General features: G+C 37.2%; 1 protein-coding gene across 7 annotated transcripts in view; it reads left to right on the forward strand.

Annotated features, from left to right (window-relative positions):
- The window catches only part of CCSER2 (coiled-coil serine rich protein 2), a 220,742-nt gene that overhangs the window by 151,106 nt on the left and 49,626 nt on the right, over window positions 1–20,010 (forward strand). For all 7 annotated transcript variants that reach the window (XM_037049363.1, XM_037049366.1, XM_037049368.1 and 4 more), the window contains 2 exons: window positions 13,349–13,432; window positions 19,341–19,427. In XM_037049363.1, coding sequence (XP_036905258.1) covers window positions 13,349–13,432; window positions 19,341–19,427 — 171 coding nt within the window. The remainder of the gene's footprint in view (window positions 1–13,348; window positions 13,433–19,340; window positions 19,428–20,010) is intronic.

Below are 20,010 nucleotides of genomic sequence, written 5' to 3' on the forward strand. Positions count from 1 at the left end.
TTTTAATTTGAACATTTCACCTAAAATGTCATATGGTATACTTGAGTGTGATATTGTTACGTTACAGAATTACGCGCTTATGATTTTGTAATGAAAGGTTTTACAATAAAAAAGTGGTGTTATTTATGCCAGACCCTGAATTATACATTTATGCATATATAACATCACTCCAGTCAATTTGAACATGTGTTAGATTTTTCAGTTTTAAAAATGTCTTTGTCCCAAATATCTGTTAGGATCACCTCATCTCTGAAGTACTTAGTTAAAATCAGGCTTTGTGAGTCTGAATTTTGTGAGTCTACACTCACTTTGTGAGTGTAGTTTGAATCATTAGGTCTTAAAGCTCATAGGTGAGTCTCATCTCTGAAGTACTTAGTTAAAATCAGGCTTTGTGAGTCTGAATTTTGTGAGTCTACACTCACTTTGTGAGTGTAGTTTGAATCATTAGGTCTTAAAGCTCATAGGTGAATTTTACAATATTACTTAAAAATTCTCAGCGAATGTTCTGGAGTCTGTGTGATATGATACTATTTTTCATCCATTTGTACCTTTGTTTTTAAAAAAGTGACTTTGAAAAGAAAAGGAAAAAAAATCAGTCTCTTCCCTTCCTTTAATCCCTTTTCTAAAATGCTCCTTGTGAGTGTGTTTTATTTATTTTTTTTTAAAAAGATTTTATTTACTTATCTTTAGAGGGGAAAGGAAGGAAAGAGGGAGAGAAATATCAATGTATGGTTGCCTTTCATGCGTTCCCTGCTGGGAACTGGCTTGCAACCCAGGCATGTGCCCTGACTGGGAACCGAACCACGGTTGTTTGGTTCGCAGGCCTGCGCTCAATCCACTGAGTTATACCAGCCAGGGCTGTGAGTGTGTTTTATACCATGCCACATTCTCCTTCTGAAACACAAGGGAGCTTTGTTGACATCACTGATGATGCTTGTCAGCAGAGGTTGGTCAACACTGCCAATTTTTTTTTTTTTTTGGTTTGTCATTTCAAATACCCATGTCCATTGTAGCTGCTCTGAAACTCATAGGAAAGTCTCAGTTTTTACAAACTCCTGGAAGAATCACTCGGGTAAGGTAGAGTTTGTTACAGGGTTTTCTAGCAAGTTAATATATATAGAAGAGTTACATTATTAGAACAAAAGTTTACTTATGTGTTGTGTCAAAAAAGTGGAAGATGGTTTGCTGACAATAGTCCCCTAATGTTCTTAAGAGTAAAGGAAGGCTTATCTATGTCTTTGAATCTTTGATAAAATGCTATGGCAGAAGAGTTAATTAATTTAAGGTTAACTGCATTCAGAGTTCAAAAATCCTAACTAGAACTAACAGAAACTGCTAAGGCACTTCACTCAGTAATACCCACAATACTTGGACAATCAGATAATTATTAATAGCTCAATTTTGTGCAGTGATGTGTTTTAGTTGTTAAGTATTATTTTTGCTTTTAATTTCATGCAAAATGTTTAGAACAAACAGTGCCTATCAGGTCAGTAAATGTTAGCCTCTTAGAATGTGTAAAGTGAAGCATGAATATTGCATGCATGATTGTTATTCAGACTTTTTGTAAAAGGTTTTCTCTTCATTTTAAGGTTTTTTCTCCTGTAATGCTCTAAGAAACTTTTCTCAAACTGTTTCCTAATTTTGGCTTGGACACTTTTCACCTTAGTTAAGGTTTAATAGAGAATACTACCATTGGTTAGTGTCAAGGTTATATGAAGGAGAGATGGTGTTATTAATTGATTCAGTTACAGAGTGTATTCATGATCTTTAAACTCTTGCACTTTGATGGAAATAATAGCTTTTTTCCTATTCAATCTCGTAGGTCTAGACTGCTAGACTATTAAAAAAAATTAGATGGATTTTTTAACGGCTTATCAATAACCTAAACATTAATAATTTATAATTGTCTTTGGCTATATTATACATTTATTTAGAATATTATTTTTCTGTTTCCAAAAATACTGGTTTGGTGTATGGGACTTTCACTTTTAATTGATTTCTAATCTTAGTACATTAATAATAAAGAATAATATCTATATGATATAAATTCTTTGCAATGTATTGATATTTTCTTTGTGTTCCAAAGCAGAGAAAAGGAAAAATAACAACAAAAACATTTCCTTAGAGGACCACATAATAAATATATTTGCTTTTTCAGGGAAGAGGCAAAATTGAGATTTTTATGTAGATATTTATAAAATCATTGAAAATGTAAAAACTATTCTTAATTCATGGACTGTAATTAAAGTAGGCAGCTGGTTGGATTTGTCCAGTGAACCATAGTTTGTTTACCTTTTCTGGCTCAGAGCATGGTCAGTTTTTGTGACTGCTCTGTGTTTGTTTTAAATGTATTGCTATATATCCATTAGCAGTATGTCTGTTATATTAAGCTTTTAAATTGTGTTGTATGTATTTTACTTATTTTTACTAAATTTTTGTCTTTGATCTGTGAGTTTCTTAGAATGGTTCACTTCCTGCTATAATTATGGATTTAAAAAAATTTCTCTTTCAATGCTGTGAATTTTGTTTTAGTGTCTTCAGGCTATTAGGACAGTAGTGCCCCCTGATCCACAGTTTCACTTTCCTCAGTTTGTTACCTGTGGTCAGTTGTGATCCAGAAAATATTAAATGGAAAATTCCAATATGTCAAGAGAGAGAAACTGCGTTCACATAATTTTTATTACAATATATTATAATTATTTTTGTCATTCTTTATTATTAGTTGTTATTAAGCTCCTTATGGTACATAATTTATAAATTAAATTTTATCATAGATATTTGTGTATAGGAAAGAATAGTGTCTGGAGTCAGCAAAAGTCAGCTTACATTATGAGTACTTGAAACATAGATTTATTCTTATATTATTTATTTATTTATTATTATTATTATTAACCTACTTTTACCTGCCCCTGTATATAGGTTCCAATGCTATTTGTGGTTTCAGGTATTCCTGGGGGGTCTTAGAACATATTTCCTGCTGATATAGGGGGACTATTGTATATATTACAGTAAATTTGTAAATTTACTGTGTACAGTTATGTATAAATTACATTAATTTTTATGATTGGTACATCTTGGTAGGTTGTCTTCTGATCACTAAAGTCTTTGTTTATCCTTATTTAATTATTTAGTTCTGCCTTGTCTCATTATAATAATGTTGTTATACCAGTTTTATTTTTCTAATTGAGATTTATCTGGAATTTCTCTTTTTGTTTGCTTTAATTATTTTTTAGTGTTCTTAGTTTCCTAGGGCTTCCATAACAGGGTATCACAAGCTGGGTGACATCTAACTGAAAATTATTCTTTCATGGTTCTGGAGGTTGGAAATATGAAATTAAAGTGTTGTTAGGGCCATGCACTCTCTGAAGTCTCAAGGAAAAGAATCTTCCTTACCTCTCTAACTTTTAATGGTGGTTGCTGGCAGTCCTGGCCATTGCTTGGCCTGTAGTAGATGTATTACTCCAATCTCTGTCTCCATCTTCATATGATCTTTGTATGACTTGTGTGTCTGTGTCCAAATTTCTTTCTTATAAGGAGCCCAGTCACGTTGGATGACCTCAGTTTGATTATATCTGCAACGACCCTATTTCCAAATGAGGTTACATCCGCAAGTTCTGGCTTAGCATAAATTTCTAGGAGGACACTACTGTGGGGGGGCAGGCTTGCAGGTCCACCAGGGATGAGAATAAATCTACCAAGACTTGATCTGCTTGGGAAGGAAAGGTGGCCAATCTCAAAGGAGAATGCCAGGAGCCTGTTCCTCAATGGGCTTTTATTGGATTTATTTGCATAGGAATACAGGGCATATACAAAAAGCTCATCAGTCATTGTCAGAAACTAATGATCAAACAATAGATAACATTCAAAGAACTCTTAGGGCTTATTCTTTTTTTTTTTTTAATTTTATTTATTTATTTATCTTTAGAGGGGAAGGAGAGAGGGAGAGAGACATCAATGTATGGTTGCATTTCATGCATCCCCTGCTGGGAGTTGGCCTGCAGGGAACTGGCCTGCAACCCAGGCATGTGTCCTGACTGGGAATCGAACCTCTTAGGGCTTATTCTGAGTCAGGGTCAAATAGCTAAAGGGCCATAAAACTTGGGGGAAACAAACTCATTCTGTGCTTGGACCCTTACAATTTAAGTTGAGGGTATTAGCAAAGTAGGTAGTAGGTTTCATAGGATTTTATGCATTCTTTCTTATGACAGACCCCCCCCCCCCGCCCCCCGCCCTTTACAGCACACGGCCTCACCCACCTCTGGCATTGTTTCAGGCTTAAGTCAGGCAGGGGAAGTAAGGCAGCCAGGATATTAGGAGACTTCTTGCAGACAGAATGAGGACTCAGGCTATGTTAGGCTATGTCCCCCCGAGGAGGGAGGGTCCATCACCCCCTTTTTCTATAGGCACCCCAAGTCCTCCCCTGAGGGCCTTTTCATGACTGTGCCTGTCTTAGATCATCCCTCCTTTGAGCAATCCTACCCATTACTGACTAACCAGTCATCCACTTGGGGCCAAGCAGGGTGAAGTAAAAGGGGGCAGAGGTGGCACCCCTACAAGGAAGATAAGCTTTGTCTCCTTCATAGCTCATTGTCCCAAGGTCTCACTCAGCCTTAGCCATGGGGGGTTACAGCTTCTGAAACCAGGCAGGGTGATTCCCAACACACTACTCAACCTAGCACAATTCTATTGAGGCATGGAATTCTATTTTGTTCCATTGATCTATGTGTGTGATCTTATGCCAGTATTGGACTGTTTTGATTACTGTGGCCTTGTAATATAGTTTGATATCAAGTATTGTGATCCCTCCTACTTTGTTCTTTTTTCTCGATTGCTGTGGCTTTTGGGGATCATTGTTCTGTTATAGAATGGACCTGGAGGTTACAGGGACCCTCTGTCACTGTGGATTCTTTGCCCGCCACCAGGAAAATGGAATTATTGGTCTCAATGCTAGAGATTGGTGAAAAAGAAAGGAACTATTTATTCAAAAGAATATTATATTAATATTATAAAGAATTACAGTAATGACTTCATGTCTTCATTAAAATTCCAAAGTCCCTTCTTTGGAAGGTACCTCCACACACAGTTCTTTCTTACCACCTTTGCTTTTGCAGGCCAGTCAGGGTACCTCAGGAAAAAAATAGAAGTCTGTGGCTCGACTAGCTCCCAGTTCTTCTCAGTAATTTGTTCTCTGGGGAGCCTCCTGCCATTGGCAAACCTCCTGCCATTCCCAGCACCATGAGCTGTGTCACTGTGATCTCTAGTTCTTAATCCAAACCCACGAGGTACCTTCTCATGGCCCACCAGCAAGAGTCTTTTCACCCATTTCCTTCCCTGCAAGGTGTCTTGCACTGTCTCCATCAGGAGACTAGGGACTGGGTCCTGCACTGTCTATCCCTAATCCTGCATTGTCTCTCCTGCATTCCTCTGAGCTGCTAAGAGAGATCTCTGGATGGCTGCTATATTTTGCTCTCCTGCTTCCTATGCCACATGCTTCCATTTGTTTATGTCTTCCTTAATTTTTTTTCACTGGTAACAGGAGCCCCAAAATATCATAATTAGCCCCCACATGGATGCTGTGCCTGGGATTTAAGTCCCAGAGCAAATCTTCCTCAATAACCCCATTTCTGTCACATTTGGCTACACCTGCCAGCACCCCTGTATTTTTCCAGCCTTTCTGGGCTGCCATAGTAATTCTGGGCAGGTGTGGTCCCGTGGTATGGAGTGAACCGTCCCCAACCTCTCACACAAATGTTGTAAAGGGAAGCTCCCAGCTAACATCATGGGTTAAAGTCATGCCCACTTTCCTGGCTCAAAGCAAGGCCAAAGCTACTTAACATATCCATGAAGTTATCTTCCTGTTATAAATAGGTAAATAACCATTTTGCTTATCAGGTAGGAAGCTGGCCAACTGTTGATACTAAGAATAACTCTCAATGGCCCTACTCCATGTGTCCTGTCCCCCAGCTGAGACTTGTGGGGGTGGGGATATCCTATATTTTTATGTTTCTTGGACACCCAAGTTCTGCACCCTGTTATACAACCCTCTTTGGGGGCCCTACCTGCACCCCATATTGGAAATTTACATTTCCATATAAATTTTTGAAATGTACTATATCTCTGAAGTAATGTCATTGGTATTTTAGTAGGGATTGCATCAAATCTATAACTTGCTTTGGGTAGTATGGTCATTTTGATGATGTTAATTCTTCCAATCCTTGAACATGCTATATGCTTCCATTTGTTTATGCCTTCCTTAATTTTTTTTCACTGTTGTGTAGTTTTCTGAGTACAGGTCTTTTTCCTTCTTGGATAGGTTCATTCCGAAGTACATTATTTTTCTTGTTGCTATAGCAAATGGAATTTTTTTTTTCCCTGTTTTCTGTTTCTGATGTTTCTTGTTGGTGTACAAAGATGCCTTCAATTTCTGGGTATTGACTTTGTATCCCATTGTTTCGCTAAATTCACTTATTAGGTTTTTTTTTTTTTATGGAGTCTATAGGGTTTTCTATGTGCATTATCATGTCATCTGCAAGCAGTGACTTCCTCCTTTCCAATTTGGATGCCTTTTATTTCCTTTTCTTGTCTGATTGCTATGGCTACAACTTCCAATACTATGTTGAATACAAGTGGTGAAAGTGCACATGTTTGTCTTGTTCCTGATCTTAGTGGGAAAGCTTTTAGTTTTTGCTCATTGAATATGATGTTCATTGTAGGTTTCTTATATATGGCCTCTATTATATTGAGGTAGTCTCCCTCTATTTCCACTTTGCTTAATGTTTTGTTTTGTTTTTCTTTCATAAATGGGTACTGGATTTTATCAAATGCTTTTTAGCATCCATTGATTATGATCATGTGACTTTGTCTTTTGTGTATGTGATGTATTACGTTTATTTATTTATTTCTTTAAATATATTTTATTAATTATGCCACTACAGTTGTCCCATTTTCCCCCTTCATTCCCCTCCACCCTGCATACCCCCTCCCCCACCATTCCCCCCTTTAGTTTATGTCCATGTGTCACAAGCTCTTTAGATTCTATATTTCCGATACTATTCTTGCCCTCTCCCCCTGTCTGTTTTCTGCCTACTGTCTATGCTACTTATTCTCTATACCTTCTCCCCCCTTCTTCTCTTCCCAAGCCCCTGTTGCTAACCCTCCATGTGATCTCCATTTCTATGGTTCCGATCCTGATCTAGCTGTTCTCTTAGTTTGCTTTTGTTTTAGGTGTGGTTGTTAATAACTGATTTTGCTCTGCCAAACTGTTATTGCTCTTTCACTGTTATTATTTTGTATCTTCTTTTTTTTAGGTAAGTCCCTTTAACATTTCATATAATAAGGGCATGGTGATGATGAACTCCTTCAACTTGACCTTATCTGAGAAGCACTTTATCTGCCCTTCTATTCTAAATGAAAGCTTTGCTAGGTAGAGCAATCTTGGATGTAGGTCTTTGGATTTCATGACTTGGAATAATTCTTTCCAGCCCCTTCTTGCCTGTAAGGCCTCTTTTGAGAAATCAGCTGACAGTGTGATGGGAACTCCTTTGTAGGTCACTGTCCCCTTATCTCTTGCTGCTTCTAGGATCTCTCCTTCATTTTAATCTTGAGTAATGTAATGATGATGTGCCTTGGTGTGTTCTTCCTTGGGTCCAACTGTTTTGGGACTCTCTGAGCTTCCTGGATTTCCTGGAAATCTATTTTCTTTGCCAAATTGGGGAAGTTCACCTTTATTATTTGTTCAAATAAGTTTTCCACTCATTGCTCTTCTTTTTCTCCTTCTGGTACCCCTATAATTTGGATGTTGGAATGTTTAAAGATGTCCTGGAGGTTCCTAAGGCTCTCCTCATTTTTTTGAATTCTTGTTTCTTCATTCTTTTCTGTTTGGTCATTTTTTTCTTCCTTCTGATCCACTCTCTTGATTTGAGTCCCCGTTTCCTTTCCATCACTGTTGGTTTCCTGTGCATTTCCCTTCATTTCAATTAGTTTAGCCTTCATTTGTTCATATAATTTGTGACTAAAATCAACCAGTTTTGTGAGCGTCCTGATCACCAGTGTTTTGAACTGTGTGTTTGATAGGTTGGCTATCTCTTGGTCACTTGGAAGTATTGGCTCTGGGGCTTTGAGTTGTTCTTCTGCTTGAGCCATAATGTTTTGGTCTTTTTGTGCCTGTTAGGTATGAGGGTTGGAGCCTTAGGTGTTCACCAGGGCGGGGTGACCCAGTTGCTGGGTTTGACGCTGTATGTGGGGGCGGGGTCAGAGATGGGCAGTGGCATTTGTTTCGCTGTCTCTTGGATTTCTTGGATTTCGGTCCCCTCTGCTGCTTCCTGCAAGCAAACCAGGCCCCTCTGGTGCCGGCTCCCAGGTGTGTGGGCCTGTGCACCCTCCAGGACCCTGTGGGTCTCTCCAAAAAACTCTTGGTGAGCCTGGGAGCTTCTCCCACCACCTCGTCCCCGAAGTTTTTCCAATTGGTGCTTTTAGGTTTTAATTCCCGTTGCTGGGGCCCTAGCCTGTGATGTCTGTCTCACTGCTTGCTCCTTCATCTGGTTTATCTGCGCATGAATGTGTGACTGCAGTCAGCCAGCCACCTTGCACCCTCACTGGGTCTCCACATTGCCACCTTGTGCCTGGGATCTGCCAACCGCCGCCTGAGTGCCCGCTGGTCTGACTGGTTTTTCCTGTGTGACCCTGCTCTGCCAGCCGCCAACTCAGCCCCTCTTACCCCTCTATTTAGTCTGAATGAATGGTTTCTTGTTGTCGGACTTCCGTATAGTTCAATTTTCTGTCTGTTTTGGTTGTGTTTTTGTTACTAAAAGTTTGTTGTCTTTAAACTTGGTTGTGCAAGGAGGCACAGTGTGTCCACCTATGCCTTCATCTTGGCTGGAAGTCGTATTATGTTTATTGATTAGCAATTATTGTACCATCCTTGCACCCCTATACTTCTTGATCTGCCTGGTGTTATTTGTATTCCTCAGTTCCCCTTTTTTGTCCCTTCACCCTGAAAGCTGATTTTTTTTTTGTTTAAATTCTTCCCCTGGTATATGTTTATTGATTTTAGAGAGAGATTAAGGGAAAAAAATAGAAAGAAACATTGATCAATTGCCTCCCTGCGTGCCCCAGCTGTGGACAGCCTACAGCCTAGGTGTGTACCCTGACAGTGAATTGAATCTGTGACCTTTGGGTGTATCAGATGATGCTCCAACTAACCTAGCCATCTGGCCAGGGTCTGAAAACTGGTGTTTTATATTTCCTGTTCTGCTGCATAGTTCTCACAACTATACCCGTGTCCAAGGCAAAGGGGTGTGTTTGTATGTCTCTCATTCCTTGAGGTTCCTGCTTTTCAGCAGGCAGAGAGATATTGATGTTTGGAATTAAGTCAAATTTTAAAGTCCCTCTTTTCTTAAATACATTCTTGTATGTAGGCCTGTTCCTGGTTTTATATGTTAAAGCATTTACAGCAGAGATGATCTTTTTAATGACAGGAGTCTTCTAAATTTTTCCTTTTTTCTTTTAAAGAAAAAAACATTTTTAAGGTAGTATTCTGAGAATATTTGTTATTCTTTAGGTTGTTGCCTCCCCTCTCAAGTCAAATTCTGAACATCGATATGACATCACCAATAAAAATGTAATTTATCTATGTTGGAAATTTCGCAAACACTTATTCTTCACTGTCAGTCATTATTGCCTGTTGAACTTTTCTGTATACACATTCCCAGGCCCCATCCCTAGAAATTCTGATTTAGTAGGTATACAGCACAACATATAAAGAAGAAAATGTCCTACATGCTGGACTTCTAGCCAAGATGAAGGCATAGGTTAGTATACCTTGCTTCCTCGCACAACCAAAAGATGGACAACAACAAATTTAAAAATAAAATCCAACAACGGAAATCCAACAACAAAGGAGTTAAAGAAGGAGCATTTGTCCAGATTGGTAGGAGGGGCAGAGATGGGCAGCCATGTGGAGAAGACTCACAGTAAGGCAGCGGCTGATGGAGCAGGCGAGGCAGCAGGTGGTAGACCGGGTGGTCCCATGTTACTGGGCAGATAAACCGGGAAGAACAAATGGGGAGGGAGACACACCGCACAACTCAGGGTTCCAGTGTGGGGAAATAAATCTTCAAAACCTCAGACTGAAAAAACCTCTGAGGTGTGAGGCAGTGGGAGAAACTCCCAACGTCATAGGAAAGTTTATTGGAGAGACCTACAGGTCCTAGAATGTACAAAAAATCACCCACCCAGGAATTAGCACCAGAATTTGACAGAGGGCCCAGTTTGCTTGTGGGTAGCAGCAGGAGTGACTGAAAGCCAGTAGAGAGCTGAGCAAGCATCATTGTAACCTCTCTGACCCCTCCCCCATATACAGTACCACAAAGCAGCCACGTGGATTATCCCACCCTGAGAATAGAATACTCAAGGCTCCACCCCTTACTACCTAACAGGTGTGCTGAGAAAAAAAAAAGGCCCAAATGAAAGAACAGATCAAAGCTCTAGAAAAAGTATAAATAAGCCACGAAGAGATAACCAATCTATCAGATGCACAGTTCAAAACACTGGTAATCCAGATGCTCACAGAATTGGTTGTGTGTGGTCACAAAATAGAGGAAAAAGTGAAGGCTATGAAAAGTGAAATAAAGGAAAATGTACAGGGAGCCAACAGTGATAGGAAGGAAACCGGGACTCAAATCAACAATTTGGAGTGGAAGGAAGAAATAAATATTTAGCCAGAACAGAATGAAGAAATAATAATTTAATAAATAAAGACAGGCCTAAGAACCTCTGGGACAACTTTAAACTTTCCAACATCTAAATCATAGGGGTTCCAGAAGGAGAGGAAGAGCAAAAAATTTGAAACTTATTTGAAAAAATAATGGGGAACTTCTCCAATCTGGCAAAGGAAATAGACTTCCAGGAAGCCCAGGAAGCTTAGAGAGTCCCAAAGAAGGTGGACCCGAGGAAGAACACACCAAGGCACATCATAATTACATTAGTCAAGATTAAAATGAAGGAGAGAATCCTAGAAGCAGCAAGAGATAAGGGGACAGTGACCTGCAAAGGAGTTCCCATCACACTGTCAGCTGATTTCTCAAAAGAGACCTTTCAGGCAAGAAGGGGCTGGAAAGAATTATTCCAAGTCATGAAATCCAAAGACCTACATCCAAGATTGCTCTATCCAGTAAAGCTACCACTTAAAATAAAAGTGCAGATAAAGTGCTTCCTAGACAAGATCAAGTTCAAGGAGTTCATCATCACCAAACCCTTATTACATAAAAGGTTAAAGGGACTTCTTTAAGAAAAAGAAGATTGAAAACTATAAATAGTAAAATAACAAGAATCCACTACTATCAACAGCCAAACCTTAAAAAACAAACAAACTAACTAAGCAAACAACTGAAACATAAAATCACAGATATGGAAATCACATGGAAGGTTATGAACAGGTGAGTGGGAAGGGTGAGGAGGGGGAAAAGGCACAGGAAATAAGTAATATAAATGGTAGATAGAAAATAGACAAGGGGAAGTTAAGAATAGTATAGGAAATGGAGAGGCCAAAACACTTATGTTTATGACCCCATGGGCATGAACTAAATGTGGGGAATGCAGGTCCAAATCAGTGTGCAGAGTGGAGGGGAATAAAGGGTGGGGGGAAGGGGACAGCTGTAACAGTACAATCAATAAAATACATGAAGGAAATTATCTACATGCTTATGTCTCATCTTTTAGCACTCTTGTTTCAATGAAAGATATTTCCATGGTATGGGAGATTTCCTTGAGGACAAATATGTCTGAGAAAGATTGAAATGGTATTGTTCCTTAAAGGTTATTGACTTGGTGGGTTTCCCAAGGCAGCTAGGTACCATCTGAAGAAACAAGGTGCCAAACTGGAGTTACACTGGTTCAGTTAGTAGCTCAGTTCCTGATCATCACCCAGATATTGATATAATCTTCACCGGTTCATCTTTCTTCTGGTTGTCTGTGAATTGTTGAACCTGCCATTTCTTTTTTGTTTTTTAAATATAATTCTTATTCCCAGTTGTTTCCAACTATTCATAATTGCAATTTTTTTCCAAGTTGGTTTTTATACAATAGTATATTTCTATAGTGGCAATAAGACATAATCACTAACTGAGGAGATTATTCAATATAAGATTTTTTCAGCCCTTACAGAGAATTAATTATTTATAGTAATTATGTATAAATAATACCAAGTAACATGTTAATGTTACATAATTTTTTTAAGAAATTTAAGAAAATGTATTTCCTTGAATGATACTGTGTTACAATTCTTCCTTATTTTCCTGATCCTTCTTTTGGCAAAGGGCCAAGACTTCCCATACACCAATGTTTTTAAATTACAATAACTATTTTCTTTTTCTTTTCTTTCACATTTTTTATTATTGTTCAAGTACAGTTGTCTTCATTTTACTCTCGCCACTCCCTCCCATCCCAGTCATCCCCACTTCCCATCCTTGATCCTATAGTTTTGTCCACGTGGTCTTCATGTCCATGTGGTCTTGAAAACCCTAAGAAATGAACCTGCCATTTCTTAGTTGTTTTTTCCAGTTTGGCAAGGGGTAGGACTTAACATTGTCCTATTATTTTATTATTGTGTACAAGGACAAAAAGTGAAATGTTTTCGAACATTTTTTATTGACGTGTATAGCACATATACAGTAAACTGCTTAATGTGTACCAATCACAAGTACACAGCTTGAACTTTGCTATTATGTACTCTTGTAACCACCATATATTCAAAACATAGAACATTCCATCATCCTGACATGTTACTTAGTTTATCCTTTCCAATAGGTAACCACTTCCCTCTGAGTCATCCACTGTTTTTTTTTATTTCTAACACTATAAATTAGTTTTTCCTGTTCTTAGATTTAATGTAAGATGCAAAATATATACTCATGTGTCTGGAATTTTTAATCAAATGAGTTTTGTGTCCAGGTTTTGCTGCATTACTTAATATTACTGTTTCATCTCCTTTATTCTCTAAACACCACAGCAAAACCAAAGCAGACTTAATTGACTTGTACTTTATGTTTTTTTATAGGTGAGAGAATGGTAAAATTCTTTAGGAAATTTTTCATATTTCTTTTCCCACTCTGAAAGTTTCATTGGGTTTCTGTTTCACTCACTCATATAGTATGTTATTTATTGCCACAAAATTTTTTTTCATTGCTCTCTTTTTTCCTCTTCCATATTCCTCCTATGAGCGGATAGATGAAAGGGAGAGTTCTAAAATCTTATTTTCTGATTGCCATGCTAGCATTTGGTCTGGGATGAATTCAGGTTGACTTGCGTGCCTACAGTTATTGTATTAATTTCCTTCTGTTCTTTCTGACAGCATGATGGAAGTGGTTCATTGCATGATGTCCAGCTATCATTGCCATCTAGTCCAGAACCAGAAGATGGTGATCAAATATGTAAGGTATGTCTAGGTAGTCATGCTGAATGTTTCAAAATTCTTTTTATTACCAAAATTGTAAAGTAACCAGAATTAAAGCATTTACTAATAAGTGTCTTAAAACCTTTAACTTTGCTGTCTTGAGTTTAAACACGTTTGCTTTTAACTTTTGCTACCTGGTTAATTGTGAATGATATCCCCATTGGGCTTTAACTTGAGTTATCAGTTGGATAATCATTTGTCCGGGATACTGGCACAGGATACTTTCTATTTTAAACATGATTAAATTTTGAAAATTCATTTTTATAATTATGAATAATAGCTTTAAAAATATAACTACCAATAAAAACTAAAATGATTAACAGATACTTCTTATATATCATATCATAACATTGAAAAACTGTAGTGAAAAATATTTTTTTCCCCCATTTAAAAATATGCAGGGACATTTTAGGGAAAATACATTTTTAAAAAATAATTCTCATCTTTTGGACTATTTTTAGTTAACCTTTTTCTTTTTAAAGTATTTTTAACTGATCATATTACAGGTTTCTCAATTTCTCTCCCTTTATCCCCATTCCACCCTGACCTCCCAACCCTCCAGCATCCCCCCTTAGTTCATGTCCATGGGTTGTACATACAAGTTCTTTGAGTTCTCTGTTTCCTATACCATTTTTTATCTCTCCCTGTCTATTTTATGCCTACTAATTAGGCTTCTTCCTCCCTGTACTTTTCCCCCCCATTCCTCCCTTCCTTTCCCCACTGAACTCCTCCGTGTGATGTCCGTTTCTCTGATTCTGTTCCTGTTCTGGTTGTTTGCTTAGTTGTGTTTTCATTGTTTTTCTTTTCTTTTAGGTTCATTTGTTAATAGTTGTATCTGTTGCCATTTTATTATTCATATTTTTATCTTTTTTGTCAAATAATGTTTTTATTTTTTAAGTATATTTTACTGATTATGCTATTACAGTTGTCTCATTTCCCCCTTCATTCCCCTCCACACTGCACACCCTCTCCCACCTACATTACCCCTTTTAGTTCATGTCCATGTGTCTTAAGTTTTTTAGCATTTACATTTCCCATACTATTCTTGCCCTCTCCCTATTTTCTACCTACCATCTATGCTACTTATTCTCTGTACTTTTTCTCCCTCTTTCCTCCTCTCTCTTCTCCTCTCTCTCCTCCTCCCACTCCCCTGTTACTAACCCTCGTTAATAAGTCCCTTTAACATGCCATATAATAAGGGCTTGGTGATGATGAACTCCTTGAACTTCACCTTATCTGGGAAGCACTTTATCTGCCCTTCCATTCTAAATGAAAGTTTTGCTGGATAAAGGAATCTTAGATGTAGGTCCTTGCCTTCCATGACTTCAAATACTTTTTCCAGAGGTTTGTAAGTCTCTCCTCATTTTTTGAATTCTTGTTTCTTCATTCTGTTCTGGTTGAATGTTTATTTTTCCCCTTTGTTTCAAATTTTTGCTTTGAGTCCTAGTTTTCTTCCTGTCACTGTTGGCTCCCTGAATATTTTCCTTTACTTCATTTTGGGTATCTTTCATTTGTTTTTTCAGTTTTTGACCAAGCTCAGTCAGTTCTGTGAGCATTTTAATACCAGGGCTTTAAATTCTCCATCAGATAGGTTTTCTATCTCCTCATCGCTTAGTTCTCTTTCTGAAGTTTTGCTCTGTTCTTTCATGAAATCCAAAGACCTACAGCCAAGATTGCTTTATCCAGCAAAGCTTTCATTTAGAATGGAAGGGCAGATAAAGTGCTTTTCAGATAAGGTCAAGTTCAAGGAGTTCATCATCACTGAGCCCTTATTATATGAAATGTCGAAGGGACTTATCTAAGAAAAAGAAGAGAAAAAATATGAACAGTGGAAGGACAGTAAACTTACAGTTATTTACAACCACACTTAAAACAAAAGCAAACTAAGCAAACAACTAGAACAGGAACAGAACCACAGAAATGGAGATCCCATGTAGGGTTATCAAACAGGGGAGTGGGAGAGGGATAGGGGGAAAAGGTATAGAGAATAGGTAGCATAGATGGTAGGTAGAAAATAGACAGGGGGAGGGTAAGAATAGTATGGGAAATGTAGAAGCTAAAGAACTTGTGACACGTGGACATAAACTAAAGGGGGGGAATGGTGGGGGAGGGGGTGTGCAGGGTGGAGGGGAATGAAGGGGAGAAATGGTACAACTGTACTAGCATAATCAATAAAATATATTAGAAAGGAAAAAAATTCCAACTTTTTTATATCATTATCTTCATTTTTTTCAGTGTTTATTTATCTAAATATTTTTACATGAAAGACATATTGTTACACAGTATTTATTTCTTAACACCTTCTAGGTAGACCATTCCTAGTCTTTCTTCTTTTTCAATGAGATGCAATAGCTGATAGTCTCTCTCTCCAGTACACTAGACTCTTTCACTTTAGTCATCAGATTCCCAGCTGTGTGTCCATCTCATCCAAAATGGTTTAACAGTTCTGTGTCATTACACATTTAAAGTTTAAAATCTCCACTGGACCTGCCATGTCTTTTCATCTCAGGACAACTCCCTCTGCCATTCCCCTTATGAACTATTCCAGACAAACTGTCTTTAAGCCCCTTCCGTAGCCACTCTCTTCAAGTTCTTCAGGTAGCCTTGTGTTTATTTAGCAAGATCTGCTACTTTCCTTTCTGCCTTCCAACTTACCTGTAGCTATTGTCATTCTCATTCACTTTGTTCCAGCTACAGGGGAAAAGTGGCCACAGTGCTGTGCAAGATCACCCATTCTTCTTGTGTTCTTGACTCTCTTTGGCTACTTTATCTACTTCCTCTTCACCCCCAGTTTCTAAATTTCCATATATTTTCTGTCTTAAATTCAGTAAATCAAAAATAAACTTTTCCTTTACTCCCCTTAAGACCCCTTCTAGTACATGTGCAAACATTGAAAAATGAAAACAGCTATGGATTTTAATGTTGTAGACATTTGTTGTGGCTTTTGTCTTAAAAGCTTCCATCCTTTGGTTTTTGTTTCATTTCTTTCTGAAATCCCTCACACCTTTTTTCTCCCATTTCATTTGTAGGTTCCTTCTCTTTTTTAGAATGTAGACTTATATCTTTAGCCCAGTTCTTTGGAACCTTTTTCAGTCATGATTTCGCATATGAAATACTTGATATCATGGAAAGTCTTTCTTTAATAATTGGTAATCCAGTTGCCTGTTGGACATTTCCACTGTATGTCCCATCCACTACTTTTAATAATATATTAAAAACTCACAAATACTTTTTGGAGATATATATTCCTCCTCTTTTATTCTCCCAATTTTTTTAGTGGCACAATCATTCACCATATCACCCTAAGTAGAGAAATAGGTGTTACTCTTTACTGCTCCTCTGTGCTGTTCTCTTACATGCAGTGAATCACCCAAAGCTTCCAATTTTGAGTCTTCTCCCCAGCCTTCTCCCCCTTATTATTACTGTCATTAGTCCGGCTCCTACTTACCTGGAGTGTTATATCTTTTTTAAAAAATATTTTATTTTTTTATTTCTAGAGAGAGGGGAAGGAAAGGAGAAAGAGTGGGAGAGAAATGTCAATGTGTGATTGCCTCTCATATGTCCTTCACCGGGGACTCGGCCTGCAACCCAGGCATGTGCCCTGACTGGGAATCAAACCCTTTGCTTCACAGGCCCGCACTCAATCCACTGAGCTACACCAGCCAGGGCTTTAGTGTTATATCTTGATAAGAAGTTCCCTAGCCTGTTTTTGTTGTTGTTGTCAAATATGACTTCCAAACATCTATCAAAGACATCTCAAATGCAGAATCATCTGTCTTTCCTAGGTTAAGCCATTCTTTATGATCGTGGCCCTTTATGATCTAGCCATTGCCTAGTTATCAACCACATTGCGCCCCATCACTCAGCACAATCTTTCTGTGACTACACCGCTGCTTATAGGTCTCCAGATAGGCTGTTCTTCTCCTCATCTCTGTATTGTCATGCAGTACTTAAAGTCTCTTACCCTAAAATCCAAAACCTGCCATACTTCTGTACCTTCAGAGCTTTTTACTCATCCTTTATGACTCCCCTGGAGCTAACCCTCTTGTATTCTCCTTTATGTGTAAATCCCTTGAAGCAGTGCCTGTCATAAAGTAAGTGCTGTATACATGTTGCTTATTAATGTTATTACTTTACTACTTTGTAGTTTGATTTCATTTTTGGGTTCTTTACTCCATCAGTGGCAGAACCTAGCAGTGACTGAATGATAGTTATATAATATTCCATCAAGTTGCTGTAATGTATTTCAGTTGTTCCCTTATAGAACAAGTGTAAATCTGTAAACCTTCAGATTAAAACCTGGTAAGTTTTCTCCTTCTTAGCATCATTTCTTTGGCATAGATTTCTAGAATTGGGCCAACCAAGTCGAAGACTGAAAGCATTTTTGTAATTTCTATATATAACCATACTTTTTTCCAGAAAAGCCAGTTGTGGTATTAATCACATTGAGCATTTCTCCCTGAAATTTAATACCTATAAAATAATACCTTTAAAATACTTCATATTTCTTCAACAAATTAAATAGCACATTTTGCCAGTTATGTATGTGTGTTTGTGAGAACTAGCTGTTTGTCTCTGGAGCCTAAAGAATGATGTTATGTGTTTGAACAGGCTCTTACATACTTGAGATATAACCCCTTTGTCATGTTTCCTTAGGTTTTCACCAGCTTTTAATTTTGATGTTAAGTGTATAGATGCTTTAAATATTATGTAATTAAATATATTTATCATTTTTACTAGTTTCGTTTGCCATATAGCTTAAATTATATCCTTCATGTTCTGCAATCCATCTTTTTTCAGTCTTGTTATATGAATTTTTAAATTTTCTAAGTTCTTTAATTTTAACTGGAAATCTTTTTTATATACATATAATAAATAGTCTTTTCCAATTGCAGTATACATGGCATAATTAAAAAATCTTTTCTCCCCCATTGTTTATTTGCTATGTTAAAACCTTTGCAAAATGTCTCTTTCTGATCTGTTGTTAAAGAGATTGCAATGTTTTTTGTTTCCAGCGTATCTGAAGGACATGGCCTCCTTTCTCAGTAACAACACATTATAATTATTTGCTTACATATTTTCTGCTTGGAAAGATGATAGTATAATTCACATATATATTCTAATTTCTTTGTTTCCACTACTTCCTCAGTATATATTTCTCAATATATATAACTATAGGGTAATAATACTTTATACTTGGGAATATAGCTGGATTCCTGCTTAACTTGATGATAGATTTTCATTTAATACTATTAGGAATTTCTTATAGATTAAATTGACAGGGTATTTTCCCTTCGATTCAGGTAATTCTCAGAAAAGTGGCTCCTGGGACAATATCTCCTGGTTACCTTTGAGGCACGTTTATCTTTCTGCTGAATTCTGAACCAGCCATTAAATAACTGTTACTTTAATTACACTGTTCCCTTTGCTTGTTGTACCCTTGTCCAGTGACAGGCCCCTCTTATACATCCCTTGAAATTTAGCTGGAGTTACTGTTTTGTACCTAATTTGCTCTGCTATATGGCCTATGTCCCGGTTTCCTTATATGTAAAATGGGGATAATAGTACCTACTTTGGGGATGTGGTCAGGATCAAATGCTTTGATACATGACAGAACTTCGTTCTTGGCACCTTGTTAAGTACTCAATGAATATTAGCTGTTGCTGTTATTATTCATTGTTTACGTGTCAGACTCCATCAGACAATGAATTCATAGAACATTAAAATGTGTTTGGGGTTTTTTTTTAGTTTAATAGCTGGAATATTTAGTAACAATTTTTTGTCTTGAATGAACAAATCATTGCTCATTCTTCATTATTGATTTAATGTTTCTCATTAAGGTGTTTTAAATGCAGTTAAATACTTTGTGTTAATATTTTTAATGTTTCAGAGTGAAGATTTATTAAATGAAATAAAACAACTTAAAGAGGAAATAAAGAAAAAAGATGAAAAGATCCAAGTATTAGAACATCAGCTTGTAAGTATTATAGTGTATAGAGAAGACTTTTTAAAACTCAGCAATATGTATTTTTTATAAAACTATAGCCAGAATCAAAGTTTGACTTTGATTTTGGCTTTCACAGTTACATTACTGTTATTTTTAGATTATGTGCCCTCTGAAAGTATGTGGTTTAACTTATATTTTAAGTTATTGAACTTAAAGTTATTTTAAGTTATTTAACTTAAATAACTTTAAGTTATTTCGTAAGCAGTCAAGGTGAAAAGAAAATCTTTGTCCATTCATTTTCAGTGGCATATGTTTTGGGGTTTTGAAATTCACCAATTTATAATCAGTCATTTTACTGCTAAAGGGTAAATGTCTTTTGCTCATCTGTTTTTAAAGAACTGAGTACTGCTGAGTTGAAAATGGGGCATTTTTCTCTCTGGTAGCAGAATGAAATTGGGTATCTGATTTAGGTATCTGTACAACTCTGTTAGAGGAAATGTTCCTTCTCCATGGATAGTGGTGGATAGAATCTTCATAATTGTATAGTGGTTACAGTTTCGAATGTAGGACCATGTGAAAATAATATGTACGCTGTCTTGAAGTTAAACATAAT

Source organism: Sturnira hondurensis, unplaced genomic scaffold (assembly GCF_014824575.4).
Source record: "Sturnira hondurensis isolate 20B ecotype Veracruz unplaced genomic scaffold, ASM1482457v3 Scaffold0006496, whole genome shotgun sequence".
In the NCBI taxonomy this organism is placed as follows: Eukaryota; Metazoa; Chordata; class Mammalia; order Chiroptera; family Phyllostomidae; genus Sturnira; species Sturnira hondurensis.